The sequence below is a fragment of the Anastrepha ludens genome, chromosome 2 (genome assembly GCF_028408465.1).
Source record: "Anastrepha ludens isolate Willacy chromosome 2, idAnaLude1.1, whole genome shotgun sequence".
NCBI classification, from domain to species: domain Eukaryota; kingdom Metazoa; phylum Arthropoda; class Insecta; order Diptera; family Tephritidae; genus Anastrepha; species Anastrepha ludens.
Window position 1 is genome coordinate 58865754 of NC_071498.1, and position 27577 is coordinate 58893330.

The window sequence follows — 27577 nt, forward strand, 5'->3', positions numbered from 1 at the left end:
CGTTTTTATAACCGGTCAAGGGTACTTAGCAAAGTATGTATGCATGTGTGGAGAGTGGTTTATCCTGCCAACATGAAACAAATTGGAAAAAAGTGTTGATAATATACTAAAAAAAATATATTATATATTTTAGGAAACCTAATAAACCAAATAACACCAAAGGAATAACATAAACACAACAAGCCAGTTGTCTACGGCCACAGGGAAAAATCAAAACTCGACAAATATGAACGGCTACGTAAAGATTTAAAGGTTCTGGTGCCACAATTTGCATTCACAAGTGTCTTTGCGCCTATGGTATGGCATTATATGTGTCTATAGTACGACATGAATCTATGGAATATAATTACTAAGTCACATATGTATGTATGCATATTTGTGGCATATATTGCGTGGTCTAACATATGTTTATTCTATGCCATACGTGTGGCTATGGTATGACATATGGCACCTCTAATTGCAGCTTAACATTTCATTGGTTTAGCGGCACTACATAAATATGCGATCTTTCAATGCATTGAATGGAGCGGGAGAACCATACTTTCGGGCATTACAAAGAAGGAATACTAAATTAAATAAAACGAAATTAATTCATTTATGAACACTTTTTTTTATCGAGGAATAGGCATATCAAGCCATCAAAACAAAATTTCTTCATACATGTAATTGCAGAAAATGAAGGAAATATACTCAATAATTGCTTCCATAGGCCGCACTCACGTTTCCAGAGCTTTTGTCCGGCTGCAAGAGAGGTATTTGCTTGTCGAGTAGGCGCAAAAAGGAGTAGGAACAAAAAATAACCACAAAAAACACTCTTCATACATTTTTTGAAGAATGGTCCTGAAATTACCGCCCTTATTTTGATTTAAAAAATTCGGGTCCCTTCGGAAAGGAAGAACCGATTGTCATGGTAACTAAAAAAAATGTTTATTTATTCGGTTAAAAGAGATACCCGCTTATTATGGGAGCTGGCCGCGCTTTTACTGTAAATGTGAATTTGACGACTTGTTGAACCGCATAAGAACGAGCCGCTTGATACTACCTGCTCTGACCACTACTGATTCGTAACCTAGGATTCTTCCCCGTTGCAAAATTATAACCACCACTATTTTTTTTTATAAAACATAATTCATACTACAACAAAAACCATATAACGCTTAGTTTCAAACTTGAACAAAATTCACAAAAATAAAAATTAAAATAATAAAAAATATCAAAACTTCCAATATTTTATTCAGCATTTTTAAAAAAGTTCTGGGTATGCAGTCTTTTAGCCCATTCAAAAAACATAATTCATACTACAACAAAAACCATTTAACTCTAAGTTTCAAACTTGCACAAAATTCACAAAAATAAAAATAATAGAAAAAATATCAAAAAAAAAAAAAAAAAATTAAAATTTCCAACTTTTTATTCAGAATTTTTAGAAAAATTCTGGGTATACAGTTTTATAAGCCAATTCAATAATTTGTAGAAATTTCACAAAAATTAAAAGCAAAAAAAAAAATAAACAACAAAAAAAAATACAAAAACAAAACAATAAAAATATCCAACTTTTTATTTCGAATTTATAGAAAAATTATGGGTATACAGTTTTATAGCCCATTCAATAACGCTAAGTTTCAAATTTTGTGCAAAATTCACAAAAATAAAAATAAATAAAAATTTCAAAAACATATCCTAATTTCAACTTTTTAATCAGAATTTTTACAAAATTCACAAAAATTAAAAAAATTCAACTTTTTATTCAGAATTTTTAGAAAAATTATGGGTATACAGTTTTATAGCCCATTCAATATTAAAATAGCAAATTAAAAGCTTCACGTCGTTCAAACTTCTCGTTGATTTTTCATAATTTTTTTCGCGAGGTGTTGAGCATTTTCTTCCATTTAAAACACTTCCGAACACGCACTTTATATGGAAGAAAATTCTTAATATCGTAAGAACGCCAAAAACGAAGCGTGGAGTTTCAAAATTTGTACAAAATTTGATCAAAACTTTCACTCAGAGAAGTTTGGACTTCTGTACAACTTCCATTGCAGAAACTGTGTGGGTATCCGGCAGAGAAAGAGACTGTTGAACACTTTTTTTTACAAATGTCCGAGTCTGCTGGCTAGGCGCTTGAGGTTTTTTAGTTTACCTTTTGAGGATAGCCAGAGGCAGTCCTTGTGAAATATTTCACAGGTAGTGGTCTACATTATGGAATCAAAATGGCACTCTAGTGCCACTCCTAGTGTACCCGTGCTACTCAAACCTACCTACCTTCAACTCTTTACTCAGAATTATTCTGAGTTTGCAGTTTTCTGCCCATTAAATTTTAACAAACAAAGTGCAGGTTTCAAGTGAATATAAAATCGCGTTGATTTTTGATATATTTTAAGTAAGTAAATTTTCGAATTTTTTTTATATGGAAGAAAAATCCTAGCAACGCCAACAAAAAAACTTGAACTTTGCTAGAATTCAATGGGCTGAGGAACATCATATTTAGAAACATTTATTAAATTCCGGTTAAAAAGTTAAAAGTTTTGATAAAATCTTGAAAATTTTAGTACAATGTTTGACACTTTATATTATGTACTATATTTTTACAAATAAATATTATATTTAAAGAAAAAAAAAATTATATATTTATGAAAAAATATAGTGGTGTGTTTACAATTGTGCAACGGGTTGTAAACGAGTAGAAATTGTAGGGTGCGTATTAATAGTGGCTAGGGCAAGTAAACGTTTCGCTTCAAAACTTACTTCAACAACGCATTCAAGCCTGTTTATTTATAATTTTTATTGCTTGCGCCTCTTTCTTTACTGCTTTTGATTTTCATTGTTTCGTCGCTAGTGGTTTTTAAATCGTTTTGCTTCGCTTTCTAAGAGTCTTTCTGCTTTCTGTCGAAACGTTCGCTACCTAAATTTTACGTGCTAATTTATATTGTATATTTTTTCTTGTTTTTTTTCTTCTATAACACGACGACGACGACGACGACTATAAGTTAAAAGTACAAGAAATATGGAGTAAATATAAGAGTGTAATACGAGTAATAGTTTTTTGTTTTTTTGTTGTTCATTTTCGTTTTGTGTTTTTTTTTTTCTTTCCTTCATAATAAGTAAATATAATAAACATTCAAAGTGGAATACGACGACAGCGCGTTGCCGGTACTGACACTACTACTCCTGCCACAACATGGCTGAGGCGTTGCGCCGCCGATTAGCAAAGCGAATATAAATACGAATACGAGATCAAAAAACGCGCTAACTTTCTGTGCTGCAGTCGTTCGAATTGTTCGTAGTAGTACAATTGTAGTTGTCATCATCACCATCATAATTGCTGGCTCAAATTCGAATTGGCATTGGTGTCGTCGTGATCGCTGCCGCCACCGTCACAATTCGTAGGTAATGTTATTGAGGTGATCGCGCGTTTTGCGCGCCTTAAAGGGTGCCGAGAAATGCTCAAAAGCCGTTTCGGCGGTGAAGGAAGAGGAGCGCAGTCGACGATGTGGCTGCGAGGAACGGGTCGTTTGCGCACCCGAGCTGCGCGAACGTTGATATGGCGGTCGCGCAAAGCTGGTGCTGTACGGGCCATGCGAGCTATGCCCACCACCGAAGCAACGCATTGCTGCGCAAATTAGTGTACACCAACGCCACGACGAGAACGTATAGAAGTGTGGCGCCGTTTTTGGTAGCAAATGTTGGCGACTGTGATGCAGATAGGGATTATAGTTGGAGCGGAATGAACTGTCGCTGCTGTTGCCGCTATCGATGCTACTGCTATTTTGCAGTAGTGACATGCGAAAAATATTGCCATTGTTTGCATTGCTATTGTTGCCATTGGCATTGGTATTGTTGTCATTGCAATAGGCATCCTCATCAAAGTCAAAATTGTTGGTTAAAGCGGCTGCAGCAGAACCACCGCTGCCAAACGCTTCATCGTGGTCATAATCGCGGTCAATCGAGACCGCTGGTGTGATGATCATAAATTGGCCATACTTGGTGCGATAGGAGTGATTGCTTGCGCTATGACGGTTGGCACTGCTGTTATTGCTTGTAGGCGGCGGTAACGGCGGCGGCAGTTGGGTCAACATGTGCGACGACTGTTGATGTTGGAGCTGTTGGAGTTGCGTTTGATTGGCAATCGAGTTGAGTAGTGTTTGATTGGTGTCCACTGACGAAAAGGAATTGCTGGAAGAGAGAGGAGAAATGTCGCCATTGTGGCCCAACATATCGCTATTGGCGACTGTTGTGATAAGACCGGCCGCTTGATTGATGAACGTGCCAGCCGGTGAAGGCTGTGTGGTGGTCACGAGCTGCTGTTGCTGGTGGTGCGAGTGATGTTGGTACTGCAGTTGCAGTGGCAGTGAGTGCTGCTGTTGCAATTTCGCGTGCGTGTGCGGATGCGAATGCGAGTGATGTGTGGCTGTTGTTGTTGTTATTATCGAATTGTGGTGTTTTTGCTGTTGCTGTTGAGGTTGTTGGTACGTTAGCTGTTGCTGCTGCTGTTGTTGTTGCTGCTGCTGCTGTTGTGGCTGCGGATGTTGGTGTTGCTGTTGTGCAGGCGAAGTAGTGGTAGGCGTTGAACCAACTGAGGGCCATCATCTCGATTCCTCGTTGCCGCTACTGCTGTCATCGGGCTTGACAATCTGATACGTAATTAAGTACTCGGGATAAGCCTAAGAAAGCGTTAAAGCAAAACATTTGTTTTATAAAAAATGGTTTTATTAAAATGTAATATATTTATATTTCACTTACCTGCTCTCCCCTATAGACTACGTACTCAGCAAAATGTAAGCCACCGGCCGACGGGCGACCAATTACGGAATGATGACCTGGCGGCGCATGGGCCATTTTCATTGCGCTATACTGCAAGAACGATTTGCCCAGTGCCACACGACACAAAAGCAGTTGCCTTGCAATTGAGAAAAAGTTTAAAATTTTAAATAATTTATCAAAATACATGTTTTTTTTTTTTTGAAGACTGAATTTCACATTAGTAGCATATCAAATTTAGGTATATACAGTCTATATCAGAAGAAAATAACCGTTTTTTCCTTGTAACGTCATGATATATTTCGTTCTGTTTTTGCTGCATAAAAGTCCCACTCAAGGGCTACGACGCCAGTGTTAACTCAGGTTAGTGCCGTTAGAAACTTTCCCGTAAGCGCAACCAAACAAAAATTAGTGAGAAGTAGGCGAAGCGTTTTGAGACGGTGTTTTATACACGCATTCGAAAGGGCCAAAATTATCTTACACCGCGGCTGCAAATGTGATTAAAAAATCAAAAAATTTTGTTGTGATGTGGAATCAGCGGTATAAAAGGTAAACAAATGTTGATGACTTTTCCGAGCGCAGCTTGAAGCGACTGACGACGAAAAAGTAGGATAAAGTGATCGTCCGACTTCTTTGTGACTACGCCAAGCACGATCAGTTCTTGTTAAAAAGGTAATAGATGTGAGTATCAACACCATCGAACGTCGACTGAAGGAGGCGAACATATCCTACCGTCCCACATCGACCAAACCACTACTCTCAGAAAAACACATTCGAGAAACAACAAAACAAATAAATGGCGTCACAGTATTGGACTGGATTTCCCAGTCCCCAGATGCCAACCCCATTGAAAATGTGTGGGGAACTATGAAAACGCACTTTGCCGGAAGGCCAGTCCATGATTTAAGCAACTCGTGCGTCAAGTTCGCAAAATCTAGTCCTGTTGGTCGACGAGCTACGCAGAAAAGCTGGTTCAAAGCAGGAAGAAGATGCCAGGCTATGCTCGACAACGATGAAGACTACACGGCTTATTGAGTAATTGCGTCTGTTAATTTTGTACATACTTTCATGTAAAAAAATTCGAAATATATTTTTTTTAGATTTCATGAATAATCGCGGTGCCCATTTTTCTGACACAGACTGTATATGTGCCCATAATTATGAAAGTGGTCTAAGTCAAAAGTAAAAACAAAACGAGTTTATCAGTTATTTCGCACCACATTATTTTAAACTGAATTTATTTAATATAATTTTTACGATAACGCCAAAAACGAACTATTAGATTGCGGTTGTAATTTCAACATTATCTGGAATTCATTAAATGTTAATTATGAAAGTGGTCTGAGTCAAAAAGTTAAACAAATTATATAAACATAACCTGAAAATGGTGCTTGTCCCTAATTGACAACAATCAAACAATAATAGATATTTATTTACACCGAATGTCCACCATTTTGGGTTGATAGAAACCAAAAAATTACTTATACAACCCTGAGTATTATTATGAATTGATAGAAAAGTATAGAAGAAGAAATACATTTTCGATAAAACGAATGTCTCAGGCAGCCGGATTTTATTTCAACGAAATTACTAGAAGAGCCAACCACAAGAAGGGTCAAAAATGAAAAATTAAACTTATAAAATGTTCTATACAAGTGCTTTAGATGATTCTGAATTCCGCGTTTTGGATCTTTCAGCTAAAAGAGGAAGACTAAAAGTATATTCGGAAATGTTAAGCTACTTTAATTGCTTTAAGTTTGTTTTCTTTTTTTCAACTTTTCACTAACATAATGGCCACTTAGACTCACCTTGGACAGACATAACAAGACTTATCCTTGTGCGAGGGACAACCAATGCCTCCACCAATGCCATAGACATACTGGTTGCTCTTCGAGCTGTGTTCGGCAAAGTAAATTCCAGCACCAAACATCCCGCCTATATAGGCGTGGCGCTCATCGAAGCCTTTCTGTACGATTGCGTTGATGAAAGGACTGCCGTGGAAAAGCATACGCTCGTTGGCTTGTATGGAGTTCTCCTCGGCCACTTCATGACGACGATGGGCATAACGCTCCCAAAGTTTGCGATTCTGTACCTTTTGTACCTGCAAACAAATTCATTAATTTCGAATTTATTTTTTAAAATGCACATATTTTTATTGATTCGTATCTTACTCGTATGATGTTGTAGCGTGTAAAGTAGCCACCCGCTTGGCCATTGTCTCTATGTTCACGTATAGTAGCCTGCATTTCCTCTTCAACCGCGAGAAATTCCTTATCGTCTGGCAAGAGATCCACTAACAGAGTACCTGGATTGACATTGCTACCAATGCCTGCGTGGAGTTAAAGAACAAAGCTATGTATTCAAATATTTTTACTTTACATTTCAGCCGCTTTCTCACCTGTAGTGGCGCGCAGCTGCGCAATACCTTTCAATATTTTATGCCTAAATCCATACGCAGACACGCCCACTTGCTTCAAATCCTCATGACTCATTTCGGCTAGTATTTCCAACGTGATTTGTTCACGTTCAAAGAGATCGATTAGATGCTCCAACTGTTGGCTGCACAAGAAACTGGCCACATTGGTAATAGACTCGGGATCGGGCACCTCGTCGCTGCTGGTCAAGTCACCAGAGTTCGCTTCGGCACCTTGCGCAGGACTCATGCGCGTTGACAACGGTAGAGGCACCGGCACACTAAGCGTCATCGAGGCACCAGAAGGCAGTGTTACGGTCTCAGTTGTTGGTGAAAGGACATTGCAGGCTGCAGCGGCGGCAGTTAAACTACCAGCGCTAGCTGCTGATGTACTCGCTGTTGCACCAGCTGCTGTTGGTGCCGGTGAAGGAGAATTGCTGATGAGGGACTGTTGTGATGAGCTAAGTGTCGAGTCGCCCAATGATGTGGTCATTGCATCCTGCAGCAGGCATTTTACGTCATCCGCAGTCGCTAATTCAATTGGTGTTTGGCCTTCTTGATTCTTCATGTACGGATCAGCGCCATGCGCGAGCAGTAGCGCACACAATTGTGTGCGGCCTTTTTGGGCGGCTTCATGCAACGGCGTGAAGCCCCACTTATCGGTGGCATTCACCACAGTCTTGTGTTTAATCAACAGAGCTGCTATGTCTAAGTGCCCGTAAGAGGATGCATTGTGCAACGGTATTAGGCCACCTTTGTCTTGTGCATTGACATCGGCACCATTCTCCAGCAGATACTCTGCGACCTCGTAGTTATTGTAGCCAGCCGCTAGATGCAGTGGTGTTGAATTCCGCCCTTGTGCGTCACGACAATTGATCGTTTCCGGCGTGACTAAACGTTGTACACGCGCCAAGTTACCTTTCTTCGCGGCATCCAGCAACGCTGAGTTACCGCGCAGCAATTCCGCTACATCGTGATCTGACTCCTTGACCAAATCAGCTGGCGTGGCACCATCGCGATTCTTCTTCGACGGATCGGCGCCATGTTTAAGTAGTAATTTCACAATATCATATTTGCCTTTGGCTGCTGCTTCATGGAGAGGTGTGAACTTCCACAAGTCCGACACGTTTACATTGGCGCCATGCTTCACCAGCAACTCTGTGACCTCGTAATGACCGTACGAGCAAGCGTTATGCAGTGGCACCAATCCACCCTTGTCGGCGGCATGCACTTCCGCGCCGTGCTCCAGTAAGAACTCAACAACTGGCACACGATTGAAGCCAGCGGCAAAGTGCAGTGGAGTGGAATGACGCCCATCCAGGTCGCGGCAGTTCACTGTGTGCGGATTGGCGAGCACAATGCGGCGTACCGTGTCCAGATCGCCCGCTTTAGCGGCTTCCAACAAATGTGTTTCCGTATCCGGCGGATCCTTAAGTATCTTCAACACAGCATCAGACGCGAGCTGTGCAGCTGTGTAGCCCTCCAACGAAATGATAGTTGTATCAATGGAATAAGATAGTAATAGACGCACGGCTTGCTCATCCCTGGCGCACTTGTGCAACGCAGTTTGACCCAGACCATCCAATGCATTCACCTTGGCGCCATTCTTCAAGAGTGTGTCCATCACGTCGTAGTGCAAGTGTTCGGCTGTAAGATGGAGCGCCGTGAGGAACGCCTTGTTCTTTTCATTCAACAGTGCGCCTTTGCGTATGAGTATTTCTGTAATCTGCTTGCGTTTTGGATCGATAGACACGGCGGCGGCATGCAAAGGCGTATCACCGGAATATGGATGCACAAAGTTAACAGTTTCGGAAGAGAGAAATTTTTTAAGACGCGCTATATCGCCCTTTTTGCAAGCGTCTAGCACGCAATGTCCTTTGAATTCATCTGTAAGTAATAAGAGCACAAAATAATTTTATTGGAAACACAACAGCACTTCAAGACACTTAAGCAACGTACATGTAATGCGTTCACGTAGTTCTCGTGTAGGCGCCGAGTCGATCGCTGACTTATTGTGGCAGTTGAGCAGCGTAGGATCCGCGCCTTTGCTCAGCAACAGGCTACACACCTCGATCCGGCTCTTTGATGCCGCCTCATGCAATGGCGTAAACGCCCACAAATCGTTGGCATTCACATTGGCACCTGCCTTAATCAACAGCTTTGTCACCTCAAAGTGTCCATACGAACAGGCATTGTGTAATGGCACTAAGCCGCCTTTGTCCTTGGCATGAACATCTGCGCCATTTGCCAATAGAATCTCCACAATGCCGATGCGATTATAGCCGGCAGCCAAATGTAATGGCGTCGAGCGCCTACCATCACTGGCATGACAATTAACATTCAGTGGTGTAAGCAATGCCAGAAGGCGATCTTCTGCGCCGGAGCGTGCCGCTTCCAATAGCTCGTCCTTTCGATATTCGCCTGTCAGCACGGGGCGTGTGTTGTCATCGGCCAATTCCAGTGGCGTCTTCTGCTCCGAATTGCGTATATTCGGATTGGCACCGTGCTGCAGCAACGCTATGCAAACGTCCACTTTGCCTTTGCTCGCCGCCTCGTGCAGCGGTGTGTAATTCCAGTTGTCCGTTGTGTTGGGACTCGCGCCGGCCTTTAGCAGTAATCGCACCACCTCAGCATGCCCAAATGAGCAGGCATTATGCAACGGATGTAGGCCACCCTCGTCACAAGCCTGTATAGAAGCGCCACCATTCAATAGAAACTCGACCACCTCGCGGCGACCATAACCTAAAGGGTTACATGGCAAAATAATGCATAAGTTATTAGTTAAGCATAACAAAACATTATCTTGTAATGCCTAGAGATTTACATATACAAGCATTCATGAATAAATGTATGGATACAGTGGAGGCGGACTAAATAAGAACGCCTTTTTTTAATTTCTATTTGAAAATTTCAAATCTGGTTACCTGAATATATTTACTCTTACATATGTGCAAATTAATTATATTATAAATATTTTATTGTATTATACAATATATATAAAAATTTTGAAGAAATTAATTCCAAATTTTAGGTACTGAAATTACGAGTTTTCAGAGATTTTTTTTTTTGAGAAAAGAAAACGAGCTAAAGCACCCCTCCAAGGAAGAGGGGTGTATTTTAAGAAATTTAAGACCACAGCTAAGAAATTGAAGACCATACGCCGACGACAGCGTAAAATGGATGAAATGATAGAGCGGCGGATAATCCGTGCAGCCAAAAGAAAGATCAATTTTTAACTTTCAAAGGAATTCAGGAAAAGGATTTAGGCTAGGTTAGGTTATACTGGCTGGCTCAAGCCACGCAGAGACATTTTGATTCATAGTGATACCAGATCAAAGTCCTATTTTAGCGAAAATATGCATTACTCGAGATGCGCGAATTTTAGGAGTCTCTCAAGCTTCAGTTCAGGCATACATTCTAGTTTTACAAAACTGAGAACACTCAGGTACACTTGAGAGCTGTAAAACTGAAGCTAGAATGTTTCCAGAGAAAGTACTCAACAATCTTCTTCACTGAAAGGTCCACACAGCTTCTGCAATGGGGGTTAAGTTAAAAGCTTAGCTTTTCCGCGTTTGAGCCCATCGTCCAATGACCGGTAACCGAAGCTACGAGTTTGGAAATTGAATGGCGTGAAGTCCCAGAACTTTCTGAGTCCTCCGTCTATTGTACTGGGGGCAAAGGTTGTCGAAATAGCATACGAAGAAATGGAGCTCTATCTCTTCTGCTCGATGGGCAGTGCAATAAGCACAGAATTTCACCACAAATACGCTTTGACAGCATTAAAGCACGGCGATGGAAGTTAATAGGCAATGAAAGCTTTCCGAATATATTAAAAGATGTTTAAGCTTTTTAATAAAAACGTTACATTTTTCAAGCCGTTCTTAATTACTTATTAATTATTTCATTTTTTATTTTATATATACCTACCTTCATATTGTGTAAATAAAATAATAACAACAAACAAACCGCATAGAAAAATATCTTTGAATACAAGAATAATAATAGAAAGAAGGAATAGCGGTGCACTGTACTTAGATTGTTTGCCACCACTGTATGTATTGTACAATACAAAAATAAGCTGGCTGGTAATCGTGGTCATCACACATAACAACTATTGAACAACGGCAAACTGGACAAAAGCCAGCGCCGCATACGAAAAAGTCATGTGAAAGTAGTAAAGGGAGATTGGCATTTACAGGTTCACAGAATAAAGCTGTGCGACCACGCAAATTGGGGTCATCGGGCGTTGGTAGCTTTGCCTATTCTATGCACTATGCGACAGGTAAATACGGCAGGAGATGCACAAGGATACTAAGTATGTTGTCGTTGTCCACAAATCTTTGCATTGTGCTGGATAGCAAAAGTGTAATTAAGGTCATCGAGTAAGGTTTTTTCGTCATGAAAATGAAGGTATTACGTGATAATGGATTTACTATCATACATACGAGTATAATTAAAATGAATTTTTTACCGAATCAGATTTTCACTCATAATGAATTTTCGAAACTTTGAGGTGAATGATGGCTTAAATTCTGTCTTCATTACTGCGACGAGGCCACTTTCGGGATGTGGGTTCGGGGGAATTATCAGACAAAATCTATTTCATTTAGCGAAATGTTAGAACTGCTCCTAATGTATGGTTCTCAAAACATGGATCTCAGTGTTAGGAATAATTTAAATGGGATTTCAATTCGGAAAAAAGTATTACGGGCAAAAAGCAATTTAACTCGCTGAAACAGAACGGCACAAGCGCTTACAAATTGTGTAAATTTACTTGAAAAAAAAAAACTCTGTTTGCGAAGTTCATAGAGCACTGACGGCATCATCGGTCTTTATTTCTTTCGATATCATAATGGCATGAAATTAATTCATTCCAACAATATTTCTATCTTTTATTTTTATTTTATAAAAATTATAAATCATAAAAATATTGTTCATACTACAACAAAAATTATATAAAACGCAAAGTTTTAAACAAAAACTCAGCAAATTTTTATCGAAATTTCAAACTTTTTTGTCAGAATTTTCCGCATTTACAATCCATTTAACTAATACAATTTACTTGCAGGCCATGATTTTATGATTTATTAATCAAAATATTATCATTTTTAAAAAATTCTATTTTTTTATGAAAAGTTTTTGAGTTAAAAATGTTGGAAACATTTTTATAATTTTATGATTTATTAACCAAAATAACGTTATGATTTTTTGAAAAAAATTTTTTTTTTTTGTCAAAAATTTTGAAAGTAAGAAATTTGAAAAAAAATTACAAATTATGATTTATTAATAGAAATGATGTTATGATTTACTCATAAAAATAATGTTATGATTTTTCTAGGGAGGTTGAATTAGTTTTAAAGGGTTTTTTCGAAGATTTGGGGTTTTATTGTGAAAAAACGGTACAAAATATTTTATTCGAAGTATTGGCCATCGCTAGCTACACCTTTCGCCCATCTTTCGGGCAATTTCCGGATGCCCTTTCTCCAAAATTCTGGCCGCTGCTTGGCTATCCATGACTCAACCCATATTTTGGTAGCCTCGTACGAGGAGAACCGCTGGTCCGCCAAATCGAGACTCATATGCCGGAACAAATGATAATCGGAGGGAGCTATGTCTGGACTATACGGCGGGTGGGGTAACACTTCCCAGCCAAGCGTTCCAAGGTATTTTTTGACAGGTTGAGCAACATGCGGCCGAGCGTTGTCATGTTGCAAAATAACCTTGTCGTGCCTTTTTACCGTTTCCGGCCATTTTTCTTTCAATGCCCGGCTTAAACGCATCAATTGCAGTCGGTAACGATCCCCCGTGATTGTTTCGCCCGGTTGGAGCAGCTCAAAATATACGACGCCGACCTGATCCCACCAAATGCAGAGCATGATTTTCTTGCCGTGAATATTCTGCTTGGCCGTCGACGTTGATGCGTGGCCGGGCAAACCCCATGATTTTTTGCGTTTTGGGTTATCGTAGTGGATCCATTTTTCGTCGCCAGTCACCACCCGATGCAAAAAACCCTTCCGATTTTGTCGCTCGATCAGCAATTCGCACGTAAAAAGTCGCCGTTCGACGTCGCGCAGCTTCAACTCGTACGGGACCCAATGTCCTTGCTTTTGGATCATTCCCATCGCTTTTAGACGCTTGCAAACGGTTGATTTATCAACGCCCAATGATTCAGCAAGCTCTTCTTGGGTTTGGCACGAGTCCTCGTTTACCAATTCCCCCAATTCCGCGTCCTCGAACTTTTTGGGCTGGCCAAGACGCTCCTTGTCTTCGGTGTGAAAATCACCACTTTTGAATCGTCGAAACCAGTACTCACATGTTGAAATCGACGGAGTATGGTCTGGGTAGGCCTCCTGCAGCAATTCACGGGCTTGGGCTGTATTTTTTTTCAAATTGAAGCAGAAAAGCAAAGCTTCCCGCAAATTGCGTTTCGACGGCACGAAAGTTGACATACTCGGAGCACGAAAACACTGCGTTGTTTATACTTCAGCGAAATGACAGATACTGATAAACAAAGCCTAGGGATGAGGCTTTGTCATGAATATATATTCAGTATTGCCAACGCGATAAAGTGATAAATAGCGCCATCTGTGTGTCACCTTTAAAACTAATTCAACCTCCAATAAAAAAAATTTTTTTTTTGTTAAAAGTTTTTGCGTTGAAAATGTTGGAACAAATTTTATAATTTTATGATTTATTGATCCAAATAATCTTATTTTTTGAAAAAATTCTATTTCTTTTTGTTAAAAATTTTGAAAGTAAGAATTTTGAAAAAAAAATTACAATTAATGATTTATTAATAAAAATTATGTTAGGATTTTTTCAAATTTTATAATTTTTTGAAGAAAAAATTTTGTATTAATAAAAACACTTACGTTTTTATTTTGAAAAATTAAAATTTTTTGTTAAAAGTTTTTGATGTAAAATTTTTTAAAAAAGTTTAATAATTCTGTAAACAATTCATTGTTGAAAATTGTGGTATAAAGGTTTTGAAGTGAAACGTTATGGGTCCTTTTTAACATTTTAAAAATTTCTTTTCTTTAATTTTTTTTTACTTAAGAAAAATTTCTCTTAAAAAGCAATTTAATTTTTTTGTTCAAATTTTTTCGGAAAATTTGTTTTATCGACATTTTTGTTTCCCATTTTTCCCCGATTTTTTTCCGGATCGATCCGGATTTACTTATATCCAGCCAAGGACTGTCACTTCAGCAGCTGTTACAACAACAATAATAACCATTTGGGAGCCAAAATTAATACAAAAATTTTAATAAGTATTTTGAAGATGTTCGAAAAGAGCTCTAGCTAAACAGACAATTTAGAAAATTGGACAAATTGGCTTCACCAGATTTTAAATCCAAAAATAAGAGGTCATACCGCCAGCTACACTATGAGGCAAAAGTGGTGAAGGAGCCGTTAACGTATTAATTTTGCATATAATAGAAAAATGGAACCATCGGTGCGTTATCCTTTTAAAAATGCTATAAAAAATCTCGGTAAAAAATTTTTTTATTTTTGATTTGTTTTTTTTTTTCGTTTTATAAAGCTTTGAAGGCATTTTATGCCAACAGTTTAAAGTAAATTTTATATAAATTACTTCTATTTTTATGCGGAACCTAAACCTTTAACACATTTTTTTCAAATAAATCATTAAGAATTTTCGGGGATATTTAAGGATACATTTTTCGAAGTACATTATTCCACGATATTTGTTCGGGCGAAAAGTGTACATACAATTTTTTAATAGGTGGATATATCATCTTTTATTTGATATCCATTCGAATATCATAGAATGAGTATAAATAGTTAAAACCATTTTTTGAAAAATTAGTCCTTGAGATATATACGTTTTGAAGCTGATTAAGGTACTAAACGTAAATAAATGTGAAAAAGTTCTACGTCTAACAGTTCGTCATGTTGGTTTTAACTCTTAAGCGTAAAGCGATCCATTTTGCACCGCCAAGATATAATACTAATGGGCATATCTTTTATAATACTAATTGCGTATTCTTTATTTGCGCGAAAAACGGCAAAATTCAAATAATATGCTGATTTAGATATAATATAAGACTACGGATTGTAAAACTCACAGCATAAGACGATGAATTTATAATTTATTTTATTTAAAAAGCTGTTCCCAATATTTAGTGAATATCAGCCATATGTGGGCAAAAAGCTTAAACCTGTCCTAAACGCAATAAAAATTAAATAAAAAAAAACAGCGGCCGTAAAATTTTTAGAAATAAAAATAAAACATATCAAAATCACGAAAAATTGCCAAACCTGTGTTGCTATTTTCAATATAAGAGCGCAGCAACATCGAACTCCTCCCTTATGATTCATAAAAATTACGCATTTCCTTGATTTGCAAAACTCTTTACTCGATTTTAAATATTTAGAGACCAAAAGTAGGTTTTATTTAGAGATTTTTTCAAGCTACTTCTCAGATGTGTTGCCACAAATTAGTCATCGCCTTCAAGCGACTACTTGGCAATGGTTCATTGCAGTGGTTAAGCTTAGTGCCATGGGTAAAACGTGATATCTGAATTTTGTATAGAAAGCAACAACAACGACACAAAGGTAAAGCAACAGCAATACGTACAATCTCAGCAGCGCATTCACATTTTTAGCTGCAGACAAATGTATGTAAGAAATTCATACATACACACACGCACATAAATATCAGTTAGTTGGTTATTTGGTTGTGCCGTTTTGGTATGTTTTAAATTTTCTGCTAATTTATAATTTTTGCTTATGTTTATCTATATAAATTGAAATGCGCCCGCTGCTGTAGCTTGGCCAGCATTGCAAATGAGTTTCATTGTGTGTTAGTAACCACAACAATGCTCATATCAGGTATAACAATGAAAACAAGAACAACAACAATAACAGTAGCAGTAACCAAGCAAGGTCAGTAGTTGCGCGGTACTGACTATAGCAAAGAAAGTGCTTTTAGCGAACTTGTCCGAGGGTGGATTCATAAGTTTCTAAAAAATTTAATTAAGTAATATTTTAACACCTTCCAAATAATACGATTTCTCGAGGCCTGCAAAATAGGTGCGCCATACATTACTTTTAAGAAACTAAAGATAGTTTCAGGAGTGCTAAATCTGGGAGAGAGAGTAATTAGTAAAACGTTTATGTAATGTTGGCATATGAACAGCGGACTTATGCTAAGGCAAGTTAATTCGGTGAAAAAAGTGATGTTTTTAAGACTTTTTTGTCGATACAGACGGTGTTAGTTTATTCAGTCAATTTATAAGAGTTATAATTTTGAATAAGAATTTCCTACACTTCAAAAAATTCAAATTCATTTTTTTTTAGTATTGAAAAAAGAGCGCATGACAGTGAATATGTATCTGGTGGTAGAGGTGTTTCGAAAAAACGTTTTTTTGCGGTATCGATCATTATTCGCAATATAATAATCTGAACAAAAAAAAAATCAAAATGCATTTGTCAAAGTTGTTTCTCGGGCTATCCTGGCTTTTTTTTGTTTTCGTAGCACTTACAACCCTACAACCGGTTTTTAAAAACAAAAATCGGTGTGTTTTTGTCGGGACAAGCAGCAAGTACAGCATTTGTTGTCTGAGTTAAGTCCATTGTACTGCACTCGGGTTCCTTTTTTAATTTTCTTTAAATCTACCCGACCCCCGAAGAAATCTGAGTAGATCTTGTGGTGCCAAGGAACCAAGGTGGTTGCTTCTTAACACATCAGTGCCAAAAACCTCAAACCTGATTCGAGCGAAGGCCAGGAAGACGCACAGAAAGTGCTCCGCCGTCTCATCTTCACCCAGAGAAAGTGGCCCGTCATCAGTTCAGACATGACAGGTAACATCAGTTTTGTCAAACTGCAGTCTCTCTCAGCCTGCCAAGCTCGCTTGTGGGTTGAAGTAACCCATTTGCTAATTATAGCATTGATGGTTGCAGATCCAGTATATTTGAGTTATGGCGTAGATACACCTCGGATTGGATAGAGTCACGATTTGGAGCAACAGACGCTGAAATACTCATATGTTCGTCAGTTTTACTCCGATCAACTTGACGCAATATTTTTCAGATATTATGCAGTTATGATATTTAAAAACATAAACAAAGTTTAATCCTAAATAAAAAATGGATCCTCAATAAAAGAAAAAAAGTGTCAAAACGCCACAGCATAAGAAAAATAGCTCCTTCTAGATTTGATTAACTTGGTGAATCAGCAACAATATTTCATCATGATAAAATTTCTGCTTGAATATTAAAACACTTCTATTTTCCATTGCAATTTTCACAATAAAAGACCATCACCGAAAATAATTTGTGATTTAAAATTTAAACTTGTCTATCAGCTGTTTCATGTTTACAAGCAAAATTAATGGTACTTTCGAAGCGACAAATTTTAGCGAATGAATTGAAATGTTAAATTAAATTTGTGGATAGTATATAAATACATAACAGACAGTCCCGAAAGAAATTTCATATCTTAAGATAAAAAAATCGCCAGGCTACGACCTCATTACTGCTGAAATATTGAAACAGCTCCCCAACAATATTATTGCTGTATTGACGAATATCGTCAACACCACATTTAAGCTGAAATATTTTTCAATATATTGGAAAACAGCGGAAGTCGTTATGTTCAATAAGCCAGGTAAAGATACTCACGATGTAACATCATACAGGCCTATCTCCCTTCTTCCAATACTATCGAAAATGGTGGAAAAATTGTTAATCAAAAGGATCAACATAATAATAGAAAACAAAAAAATTATACCGACGCACCAATTTGGATTCCGCACGAAGCATTCGACTATCGATCAAGTACATAGGATAGTGCGAATAATAGAAAATGCTTTTGAAGAAAGAAAAACCTGCTCTGCGGTATTCCTTGATATATCCAAGGCGTTCGACAAAGTATGCCACTATGGGCTACAGAAGAAAATAAATGCGTTGCTACCCAAGCAGTACTCCACCATCCTACATTCGTATTTATCCGACCGTTACTTCAGAGTAAAACAAGAAGATTCATATTCATGTCTCAAATCAATCAAAGCAGGGGTTCCCCAGGGAAGCGTACTTGGCCCTTTATTGTATTTGCTCTTTACATGCGATCTGCCATGCAATTCAAACTGCGTAACAGCTACTTTTGCCGACGATACAGCTATTCTTTCGATAGGAAACACGGAAAACACATCGACATCACAATTACAATTAGCCATAAATGAAATATATGACTGGACCAATAAATGGCATATTAAATTAAATGAAAGCAAGTCTGTGCATATAAATTTCACCCAAAACAAAATCAAATATGTTCCAATATATTTAAATGGTAGACAGGTTCCATACTCAAATACTGCAAAGTATCTGGGCATGACTCTAGACGCCAAGCTAAGATGGAAAGCCCATGTAAAGAAAAAGAAAGAAGAAATGGAATTAAAATACAGAAATATGTATTGGCTTATGGGAAAGGAATCAGCACTATCCACCAATAATAAAATGATTGTGTACAAACAAATTCTGAAGCCTGTATGGTCCTACGGCGCACAGTTATGGGGTTGCTCCAGCCAAAGTAACATTCAATCTATACAAAGGCTCCAAAACAAAATTATTAAATGTGCAGTCGGTGCTCCGTGGTATATCCGTAGCTCCGATCTTGAACGCGACCTAAATATTGACTCGGTGGTAGACACGATAAAAAAGATAGCAAAAGCCCATGATGAAAGGTTAAAAAACCACGTCAATACGGAGGCCACTATTCTCGCTAATCCAGCTAATTGGAGAAGAAGACTGAAACGCAGAAAGCCCAAAGACTTAATGTACTAACCACACCTTAGCGTTAACTGTTGTATATACCTTATTTTCTAAATTCTAAACAAATTGCTCGTTAGTTAATAAAATTTTTTCTTTGTAACTAGTCGCAATGTAAAATAAAATAAAAAAAAAGTTCCGAAAACGGCGTTTTTAACCACTTAGATACGGATTTATTTGATTAGCATGTAGAACGGATTATTTTTCGTTGCTTGGAGTAGTATGTAAAAGCAGGGCATTCGCTGAGAGTCGGCTAACGGTCTGATATTGGCCACATCATTAAATCTTTTCACCATGTAAGAATTAATTTATTTATAAAATATTAGTGGGATATGTAGTATTGAGATGACTTCAGGTAATTATATTTGCATAACAAATAACAGCGGCACGTCATTCGTTTCTAGGGTAAACAAGTGCATGAACTGTCTCAGCCATCAAATGTACCCAAGGGGTTAAAGGGAGCATAAATTATAACACAAAGTCAATAAAATTGACCTAAATCAATTTCTTGAAATTTTGCAGAAGTTTTCCAACATTAGCTTTTTTTATGTGGGGAAGTGCAGCAACTTAATCCGTCTAGAGAAATTTGTCTTGACTGTACTCTGGTGATCACCCAATTACATGTCATAAAGATAGTAAGTTCCAGACACTGATTCCGAATAAGTAAGTTGCAGACACTGATTCCGGAATCGGCGTTCAGAAAAAGAGAAACTTGCCAGTGCAACGCTGAAAGTAACTTTCCACATTGATTTACTCCCAGATGACTGCAGAAGAGCAGAAGATGCCAAATTTTCCTCTTCGAAATTAACTGCCAAAAAATGTAGAAGAATTTTTTCCAAGTATTTTCTAGTGATTAAAAAATGAGTTAAAAATACCCCTTCTTTGCCATGTCTGATTGCGCCTTATGATTTGTCGCTATTGGTCGTATTGTGTACCAAAAAATGACCACAACCATGAACATATCGCACCTTAAATACAAAAGGGTCACAACTCAAAATTTTCCACACTCGAGCTTGACTTGTTTACAGTAGCACAGAAAACAAACTATGTGACATATCACGCTGAAATTTGCCATGTAAGCTTATAACAGTCCTACCAAAAAACAAAAAATTTATTTTTGCCATATGTCATTCGCGGACCGTTTTATTGATAACGTCTCGTTCATATTTGAGCAGAAGGTACATTTTGAGTTGTGACCCTTTTGTATTTAGGGTGCGATATGCACGTACTTATGTTATCTATTTGTTTGCTCTGTCTTCGTCCGTTCTCAAAGAAATGCATTGTTAACTGTACAAAAAATAATACATTGGTTTGTGTAGCTCATATTTGCAAGAAAAAAGCAAAACGAGCAATAAATATAATAAAAATAAATATTATTTTAGATTCGAAATTTAACATTAGAAAATGCATCGAAATCCGTATATTTTATGATAACGTAATAGTAAAATTTTAGATAAGTCAATACTGAAGGAGCAATTCATACAGTAAAGTGAATTTTTATGAAATTTTTTTTAGTATAACAGTTTAACTGTGTGCCAACCCAAAGCCCGTCAATCTTCTCCATTACATCCACAGTTCTGGCTGGCTGTACATATCTGCCTGTTGGAGGTCTCATAATGGTATCAAAACGGCGCTTCAGTGCTACTTGAGGAGTGCCAGAGTGGTGCTTCAACCATTTCACCTACCCTTCCTACAGTTTAACGATATTTCAATCAATTTTTATTTAACAAGCTAATATTTTTCTTATCAATATCTTCTTTTAAATATCGAATTTTTTCATCGGTTATCCAGAAAGCGGCTGATTTTTCAGCTACAGCAAGAAGTAATTTTTGACCACAGTCCCAAATAATTGCAATAATTTATCAATGGGAATCTAAAAGACCAGGACCAACAATATCCAAAGTAAACCAAGTAATATAAATTATGGAGGAGGTTACTATACTGCCCCTATATAGGTGAGATTGTCCAATATGTTTATGCCCAAACAATTACCGTTAGAATGCTATAAAGCTCACCATCCAAATTTCAATATGAAAGATAGAATAATATTACCATGCCACGTAATGAGCAGTTACATCCGGCCATTACCCATTTCCACCAACTCCGATTTGGCTGGTATGATAAGTCCAATTCGAAAACCGAAAAAGATTTGCCCACCATGCGAAAACCGTCCGTACAATACCTCAAATATTCTGACATGACTCACCACCCCTTTATCACCAGAGTTGCTTTGGAGCTAACTTGAGCCAACTTGGACCACAAGTGCGAAAATGTAACATTTTTTTGTTTTTGTGTGGAGACATACTAATATATAAGGAAAGGTTTAGAATAATGAAGGTAATCGAAATGATTATAGGTACAGTTTAGGCTCGGCGAGTTTCTGCAGTATTAAAATCGACATTTTGCCTAAAAATATATTTTTTTATTTGAATGCGACCCGTCAGCTTTTCCTTTAATAACCATGAACGGCTAAAAACGTGAGATTAACTGAACATATAATACATTGGTACATACATATTTGTCCTTCACACTATTAATTTGTACTAGTACAATTTCTTCTAATAACGTATACTCCCTCCCCGTTGCAAAGTTATAAACACAACACTAATTTATAAAAATATAGTACATTCGAAGAGAAGGGGCGACAGGGGACAACCTTGCCTGGCATGCAAGCGAAGGCGGACAGACTGGCACGTACTGTCGGACTGGAGGTCAACATCGCCAAGACCAGGGCAATCAGAGTCAACCACAATAAAGCAAGACCTAGAATGGTTGACGGGTGTCCGGTAGAATTTGTCGAAAACTTCAGCTACCTCGGCTGCACTATCATGACACACGGCGGAGCAGACGAAGATGTCAACTGCAGGCTAAACAAAGAAAGCTCGGCGTTCATACGGTTAGGGGGGAGTTCGCAAATCTCCAGATGCACTAAACTGCGAATATTTAGCTCATGTGAGAAGTATGAATGTTGTATGCAAGTGAAGTATGGCTGGCCTCCAACACCATCACACAGAGGCTACAATCATTTGTCAACAAATAACTCCGCATTATCTGTAGAATATTCTGGCCAAGTACGAGTACCATCAGCAACAATGCGCTGTGGAGATTAACGAATGAGGAGTCCCTCCTATGGCAAATCAAAAGCAGAAAGTGGCAATGGATAGGTCACACGCTTAGAAAACCACCAGATAGCATCACCACAATTGCATTCGGCTGGAACAGAGCAGAGGTCGTGGTCGGTCAAAAATCACTTGGCAAAGTTCGAAGTTGCGCGAACTAGCAGATGGCGGCATTTTATGGGACGGCGCAAAAACAACAGTCCAGAACCGTATACGATGGAAGTCTTGTCGAGGCCCGAGTGAACCAGGATATCTATACTATAAAGGTCTGTACGTTGTCCGCGCATCACTACGAACCGACAATATCAAATGACATAAAAAAATTTATACATTCATATTTTCACCCAATGAAGGTTATAGGCATGTTTTTATGATGGCTCTCCCTTCCCACAGCCCCCAGGCCGCGCCAACACTCTCATTCGTCACTAATAATCGAATATTTGCTTAAATTTAATCTAAAAAATCTTTGTTTTTCCTATTTCCCACTATTTATAGCACACTCTAGACTTCATAATCCGCATAAGCTGTTCAACTATGACCCATATGCAAAGTTCAAAAACGGTTAGAAAATTAATAAAAATAATTTTGCTTGATATTTTTCTGATTGGTTGTTTTGATTTTATTCAACGAGGCATAGCAACGGATGCCGGGTATTGTAATATTATGGTTATTAATAAAAAATTATTTTCTATGAAATTATTGTTTGTAATTCTTTTATATACGAGTATATATCCTAAATCCCTCAAAACTACTCCTACGCGAGCGGGGCCGCGGGTTAAAGCTAGTAAAAAATATAGTATATTAAATTCTACAAAAACAAAAAAAAAATATTATGCAAAGTTTCAAACATTGCACAAATTTATTTTAAATTTCTTGAAAACTTTTAACTTTTAAATCAGAATTTTTGGAATATTTTAGTATAACTGAGTGTAAGTTTCAAAAATACCGTTGAGTTTTCGCAGGTTGCAGAAAATTATTAATTCCTTAGTCGATTTAGTTGACACACTTCCGCCCTGAAATACATACACATGAGATATGATACAAATGCTCGACAGCAACAAAAAATTTGTGTTACCCGACAGTGCTAGAAAAAAATATTTCTAATAGCGGTCCCTCTTCCACAAACAGTGCCAAAATTCCGAGTGCATTTTTGGCATGAAAAACCTTCTCGTAAATCACCTATTCGTCGCTCGGAGGCAACATTAAACTGTAGGTCACTTCATTCGTGGCACAACACCAAGAATCTCTTCCAAGCACCTAACAGAGGATGCAGGTATGCAATAATTGCTATAAGAGTTGCAAATATGAGCACCTGCCCCCCTTTATTATGTTATTTACACGTTTGACAGCAACCAAAAGCCTATCACTAATACACTCAACAAATTGCTTGGAAAGCAGTTTACAAGTTGGCATTTCCAAGAATTTTTAATCTGATCGCAAAAAGCCAACAGATAAACATAATAAAAGTACATGTTTACATACGTACATATGCATATGCCCATATTTTTTCTCTAATAATAAATTCGAACAGTATCTACTGTTAAAAAAAGAGACGATGAGTCGTCGTTGGTCGTCACTTATTATTATTATTGGCTGGTGTCTTGGTTTTGGTTAAACAACGCAAACCGGGCGAATAGGTGCATTTAGAGATGAAGTAAGTGAAAGGGAAGTAGCATGCCGAGTTTCACAAATTTACAACATGTGATGGAAACTAAGTTAGTAGTAACGAACTACAGCTGGCAGTCAAGTTTAGTCGAACGTAAAATGAAAATAAAAGTATAAAATGAAAGGAAATAACTAAGTATGTAGTAAAAAAAGTGGTTGTGCGCCGACAAACGCTTCACTTTCAGGTGATTTGAATTTTTTGTAAGTTTGTGGGGCTAACTAACAATAACAAGCGCATGCAAAGAGTGAAACTTAAAATTGATGTTAACTTCAAGTGAAGTGTTGCAGCGACACAATTGGAATATTAAATAATACCGAAAAAGATCGTGAGCTAAAGAAAAAAAAAAGCAAATACAATTTTGTTGGTTTGAAGTTGAGAAGGGGTACAAACAAAAACAAATTCTGCCACTCAATGCAAGCTTGATTATTTAAGTGAGAGATTTTAAACTAGCAGTTTTATTAGTTTCGTTTATTTTAGCCTTTTTTATTTCGAAAGAAATTTCTGCCACTCAATGCAAACTTAATTAGTTTACTGAGGCATATTAAATCAGTTTTATCAGTTTTGCTTATTTTAGCCTCTGCTCTTATAAACTATTTATTTGACAGTTGAACAGCAAAAACAAAGCATAAATGGTTACAAAAAAACAACATAATATTTGTATGCAAGTACAGAATTTTACTATACTAAAGAAAGTTACTGTTGTAGCAGCATACAAATCTCTGCTTAGAGCGGTTAAACCAAAGTTGTTGCAATCAATATCGTTTGAAATCGATAATAGCGTCGGGCAATGACATCGATGGCCAGCGCGAAAAAGTAAACGATTACCTCACTACGTTCCCACGTCAATCGGTTCTACGCAACCGGAACGTTCTGAATACTGTAGCAGACTAAGCACCTACCTATCCAGAATTTACCCCGACATACCCAATATATGTTCAGCATGAGAAGGCACGCCGCATGATACTAACCACCTAACCACCCTCTGGGCCCAACCTTAGATGAGCTAGACGAAGACGACCTGTAACAAAATTGCCCTTACAGGGCTTAGCAAGCTGCTACAATATCACAATAACAACAACAACAGTATACCCAGGCCCAAAATGTGCTTAAGCGAGCATATGAAAAGCTAGCTAGTGTCATTCGTTGCTTTGTGGATTTTCGAACGTTTTCACACTTGCGCTCTATTCTTTAAGCTGGTACAACAGCAATTAAACACGTCCCGCGGTTGTTGAATCTACAATACCGTAATGATCTATTTTTTATGAAACCAAGAATTGACACCTAAATATCATCTCCCAAAAATTCGTTTTACAAGACTATCATACTGAACAATGATCTGAGCAATAAATCACCAATTTATATTCAAATATTCATTATTTTACTACAATTAGTTTAATTTATGATACAAAAACACTTAATTAATCTTACACACTTGAAATTAATCTAATTTATGATACAAAAACAGAATGAATCAATTTATTTAGTAAATTATTTTCCAAAACCTTTTAAATTTGAAAAGCTCACAAAAGTTGGATAGTAAATTAAAAATTGAGCTTAAGAAACATTTGGATTTGTGATGGGTTTAACCTAGTGAGTCGTGATGTGTAGGCAAGTAGGTGAAGTACCAGACTGGCACTCCCCAGCAGCAATAAAGCATCGTTTTGATATCATTATAAGACCTCTAATGTAATGTGTAATGTATAACAAGCCTTATTTTGGAATAAAACTAGAAAAGAAATAATTAATTTGTCAAGTTGATGAGAAATTTTTTTGATCTAAATTCATCAAAGTAGCCAATTTTATTTGGATTTTGTCCTACACTGTATTTATACACTATTTTAAGCTGACATAAATTCGTGAAGGTGAATTAAGTGTCTTAAGCTATTAGCTGGATTCTAGCATTAGCCTAGTGCAGTCACACATACATGTGTACCAAGCTTAAGAAAAACTACAAATATGCATGCACATAAGCACCAGTAAATTAATTTGCTGCAACTGATTAGATGCCGTGATTAGAAACGCTCATCGCTTGAACGCGCATTGATTGATGAACGCGTTTATTCATATAAACGTAAGCATAAAATGTGCGCACCGTTGACGCTTCCAGTGAGGTGAATAAGTAAAACAATAACAGTCAGGATATGTCGAAAGACGTCAGCGCCAACAATGTGTAGCAGCTATTATTCGTAACAACAACATTGGATGAAAAACAAAATTAAGCTAAAATAGAGCAAAGTCAAACAGAAGCAGCAAAAGCAAGGACCAATGCAACAAGCTCCTTGCAGCTTCAGTCGTCACTAACTGCATATATATAACAACAAAACACAACCGACCCGAAACCCCCTCATCAAAACCATTCTATTCGACACATAGTAAGTATAGTGTTCAGTCACTCCCTTGCCCTTGTGAGAACTATCCCACCCTTGGTACCGCATTACCTCGCACCCCGAAATGCAGCACATGTACTCAGCAGGCAAACTGGGTCAAAGCAACGTTTGCATTGTAGACGCAATCGCAGCCGCAGAGACTACATGCAGCGCGTCAGTCGCATGCCCCAGTGATTCAAGGACGAATTAAGTTAAGGACGCTCATACCTAGCTGGTGTGTTTACTTGAATGAGCGTGCGCTTATGTAGCTAACTGTGTATGTACTTCATGCTGCATCAGCAGCAGCAGCAGCGTCATCAATGCAACACACCCAACGACCATCTCCAATGTTAGCCTTAAACATTAAAATACGCATTTACCTGCTGCAAAATGTAGAGGCGTCGATTTGCGACCAGCAGTGTCTCGCGCATTCACCGTCTGTGTTGTTATGAGCTTCTTTACTTTTGCAATGTCACCCGTTTTACATGCTTCGAAGAGTTCACGCAATGGATCGTTGGCCATTGCGGCATCGAGGTTCACATTGAGTATTGCCCGACTGCGACTCGACATGTTGGAACGGTCGCAGCGAGCAGGTTCTTCCACAGTAGGATTATGATTATAATGCCAGTTATACTTAACGATTTTTTCAAGACTGGCCACTACAATCACCAAACAAGCAGCAGCAGCAGCAAAAACGCTGAACCACTTGCTTGGAAGTTAATAACTTCCGCTTTGGGAAACCTTTTGTTTGTATTTGTTTCGTAAACTTTTTTCTCTGTTTCAGTTGTTCTCGTTTAGCTATGAATTTGCTGTATTGCTCAAAGCTGTGTGCGCTTTGTCCTTGTGGCATCAACGTACTTCATCCACTATGTTTACAGCTCCACACCTTTCTTTTTGTATCCGCGACTTTAGCCACATACCAACCAGACAAACACAATCCTCCAATCGTCTTTTTTATGACTTTCATTCACTGCCTACGAACTTTCCCCCAACCACACTGCAAAATAACTTTTCTTTTGCACATAAAGTCGTTAAATACGCGTTTGTTCATTTCACAAGAAAAAAATATAAATTCTATTAATTTTTCCAAAACAAAATCAATAAATTTTTCATTTTCCACAAATTTTAATAACTGCAGCAGAAATAGAATAACAGTGTAACACTTTGTCGGACATTCATTGCTGAGTTGAAAAAACCACTGCAAAGAACTGAAAAAGTTCACATACGAAGACAAAAATTGGGAAATTCGACGAGTTGCCAGCTTTGAGTACTATTCCGATTAGATTTAATAGCGTACGAATGCAGAAGAAAAATTCAATGTGATTCTTAGGCACGATAAATTAATTGGGAAATATGTATTAATACAAAGTGTATGAACTTCAAAAGACAGCTTTATGATAAAATTTGGTTTTAAATGATTAAATTCGAATAATATATTCGAAAATGAATTATTATGGATTTTATAAGA

At 37.7% G+C, this 27577-nt stretch overlaps 1 protein-coding gene across 1 annotated transcript; it reads right to left on the bottom strand.

Moving 5' to 3' along the window:
- Positions 1 to 1566: 1566 nt before the first annotated feature.
- On the bottom strand, positions 1567 to 27325 carry LOC128871574 (poly [ADP-ribose] polymerase tankyrase). Its single transcript, XM_054113429.1, is given in 7 exon segments — positions 1567 to 4661; positions 4741 to 4897; positions 6567 to 6859; positions 6930 to 7087; positions 7157 to 9058; positions 9131 to 9913; positions 26490 to 27325. Coding segments are annotated over 7 exon segments (4770 nt in total). The 5' UTR covers positions 26680 to 27325; the 3' UTR covers positions 1567 to 3374.
- Between the last annotated feature and the right edge of the window lie 252 nt (positions 27326 to 27577).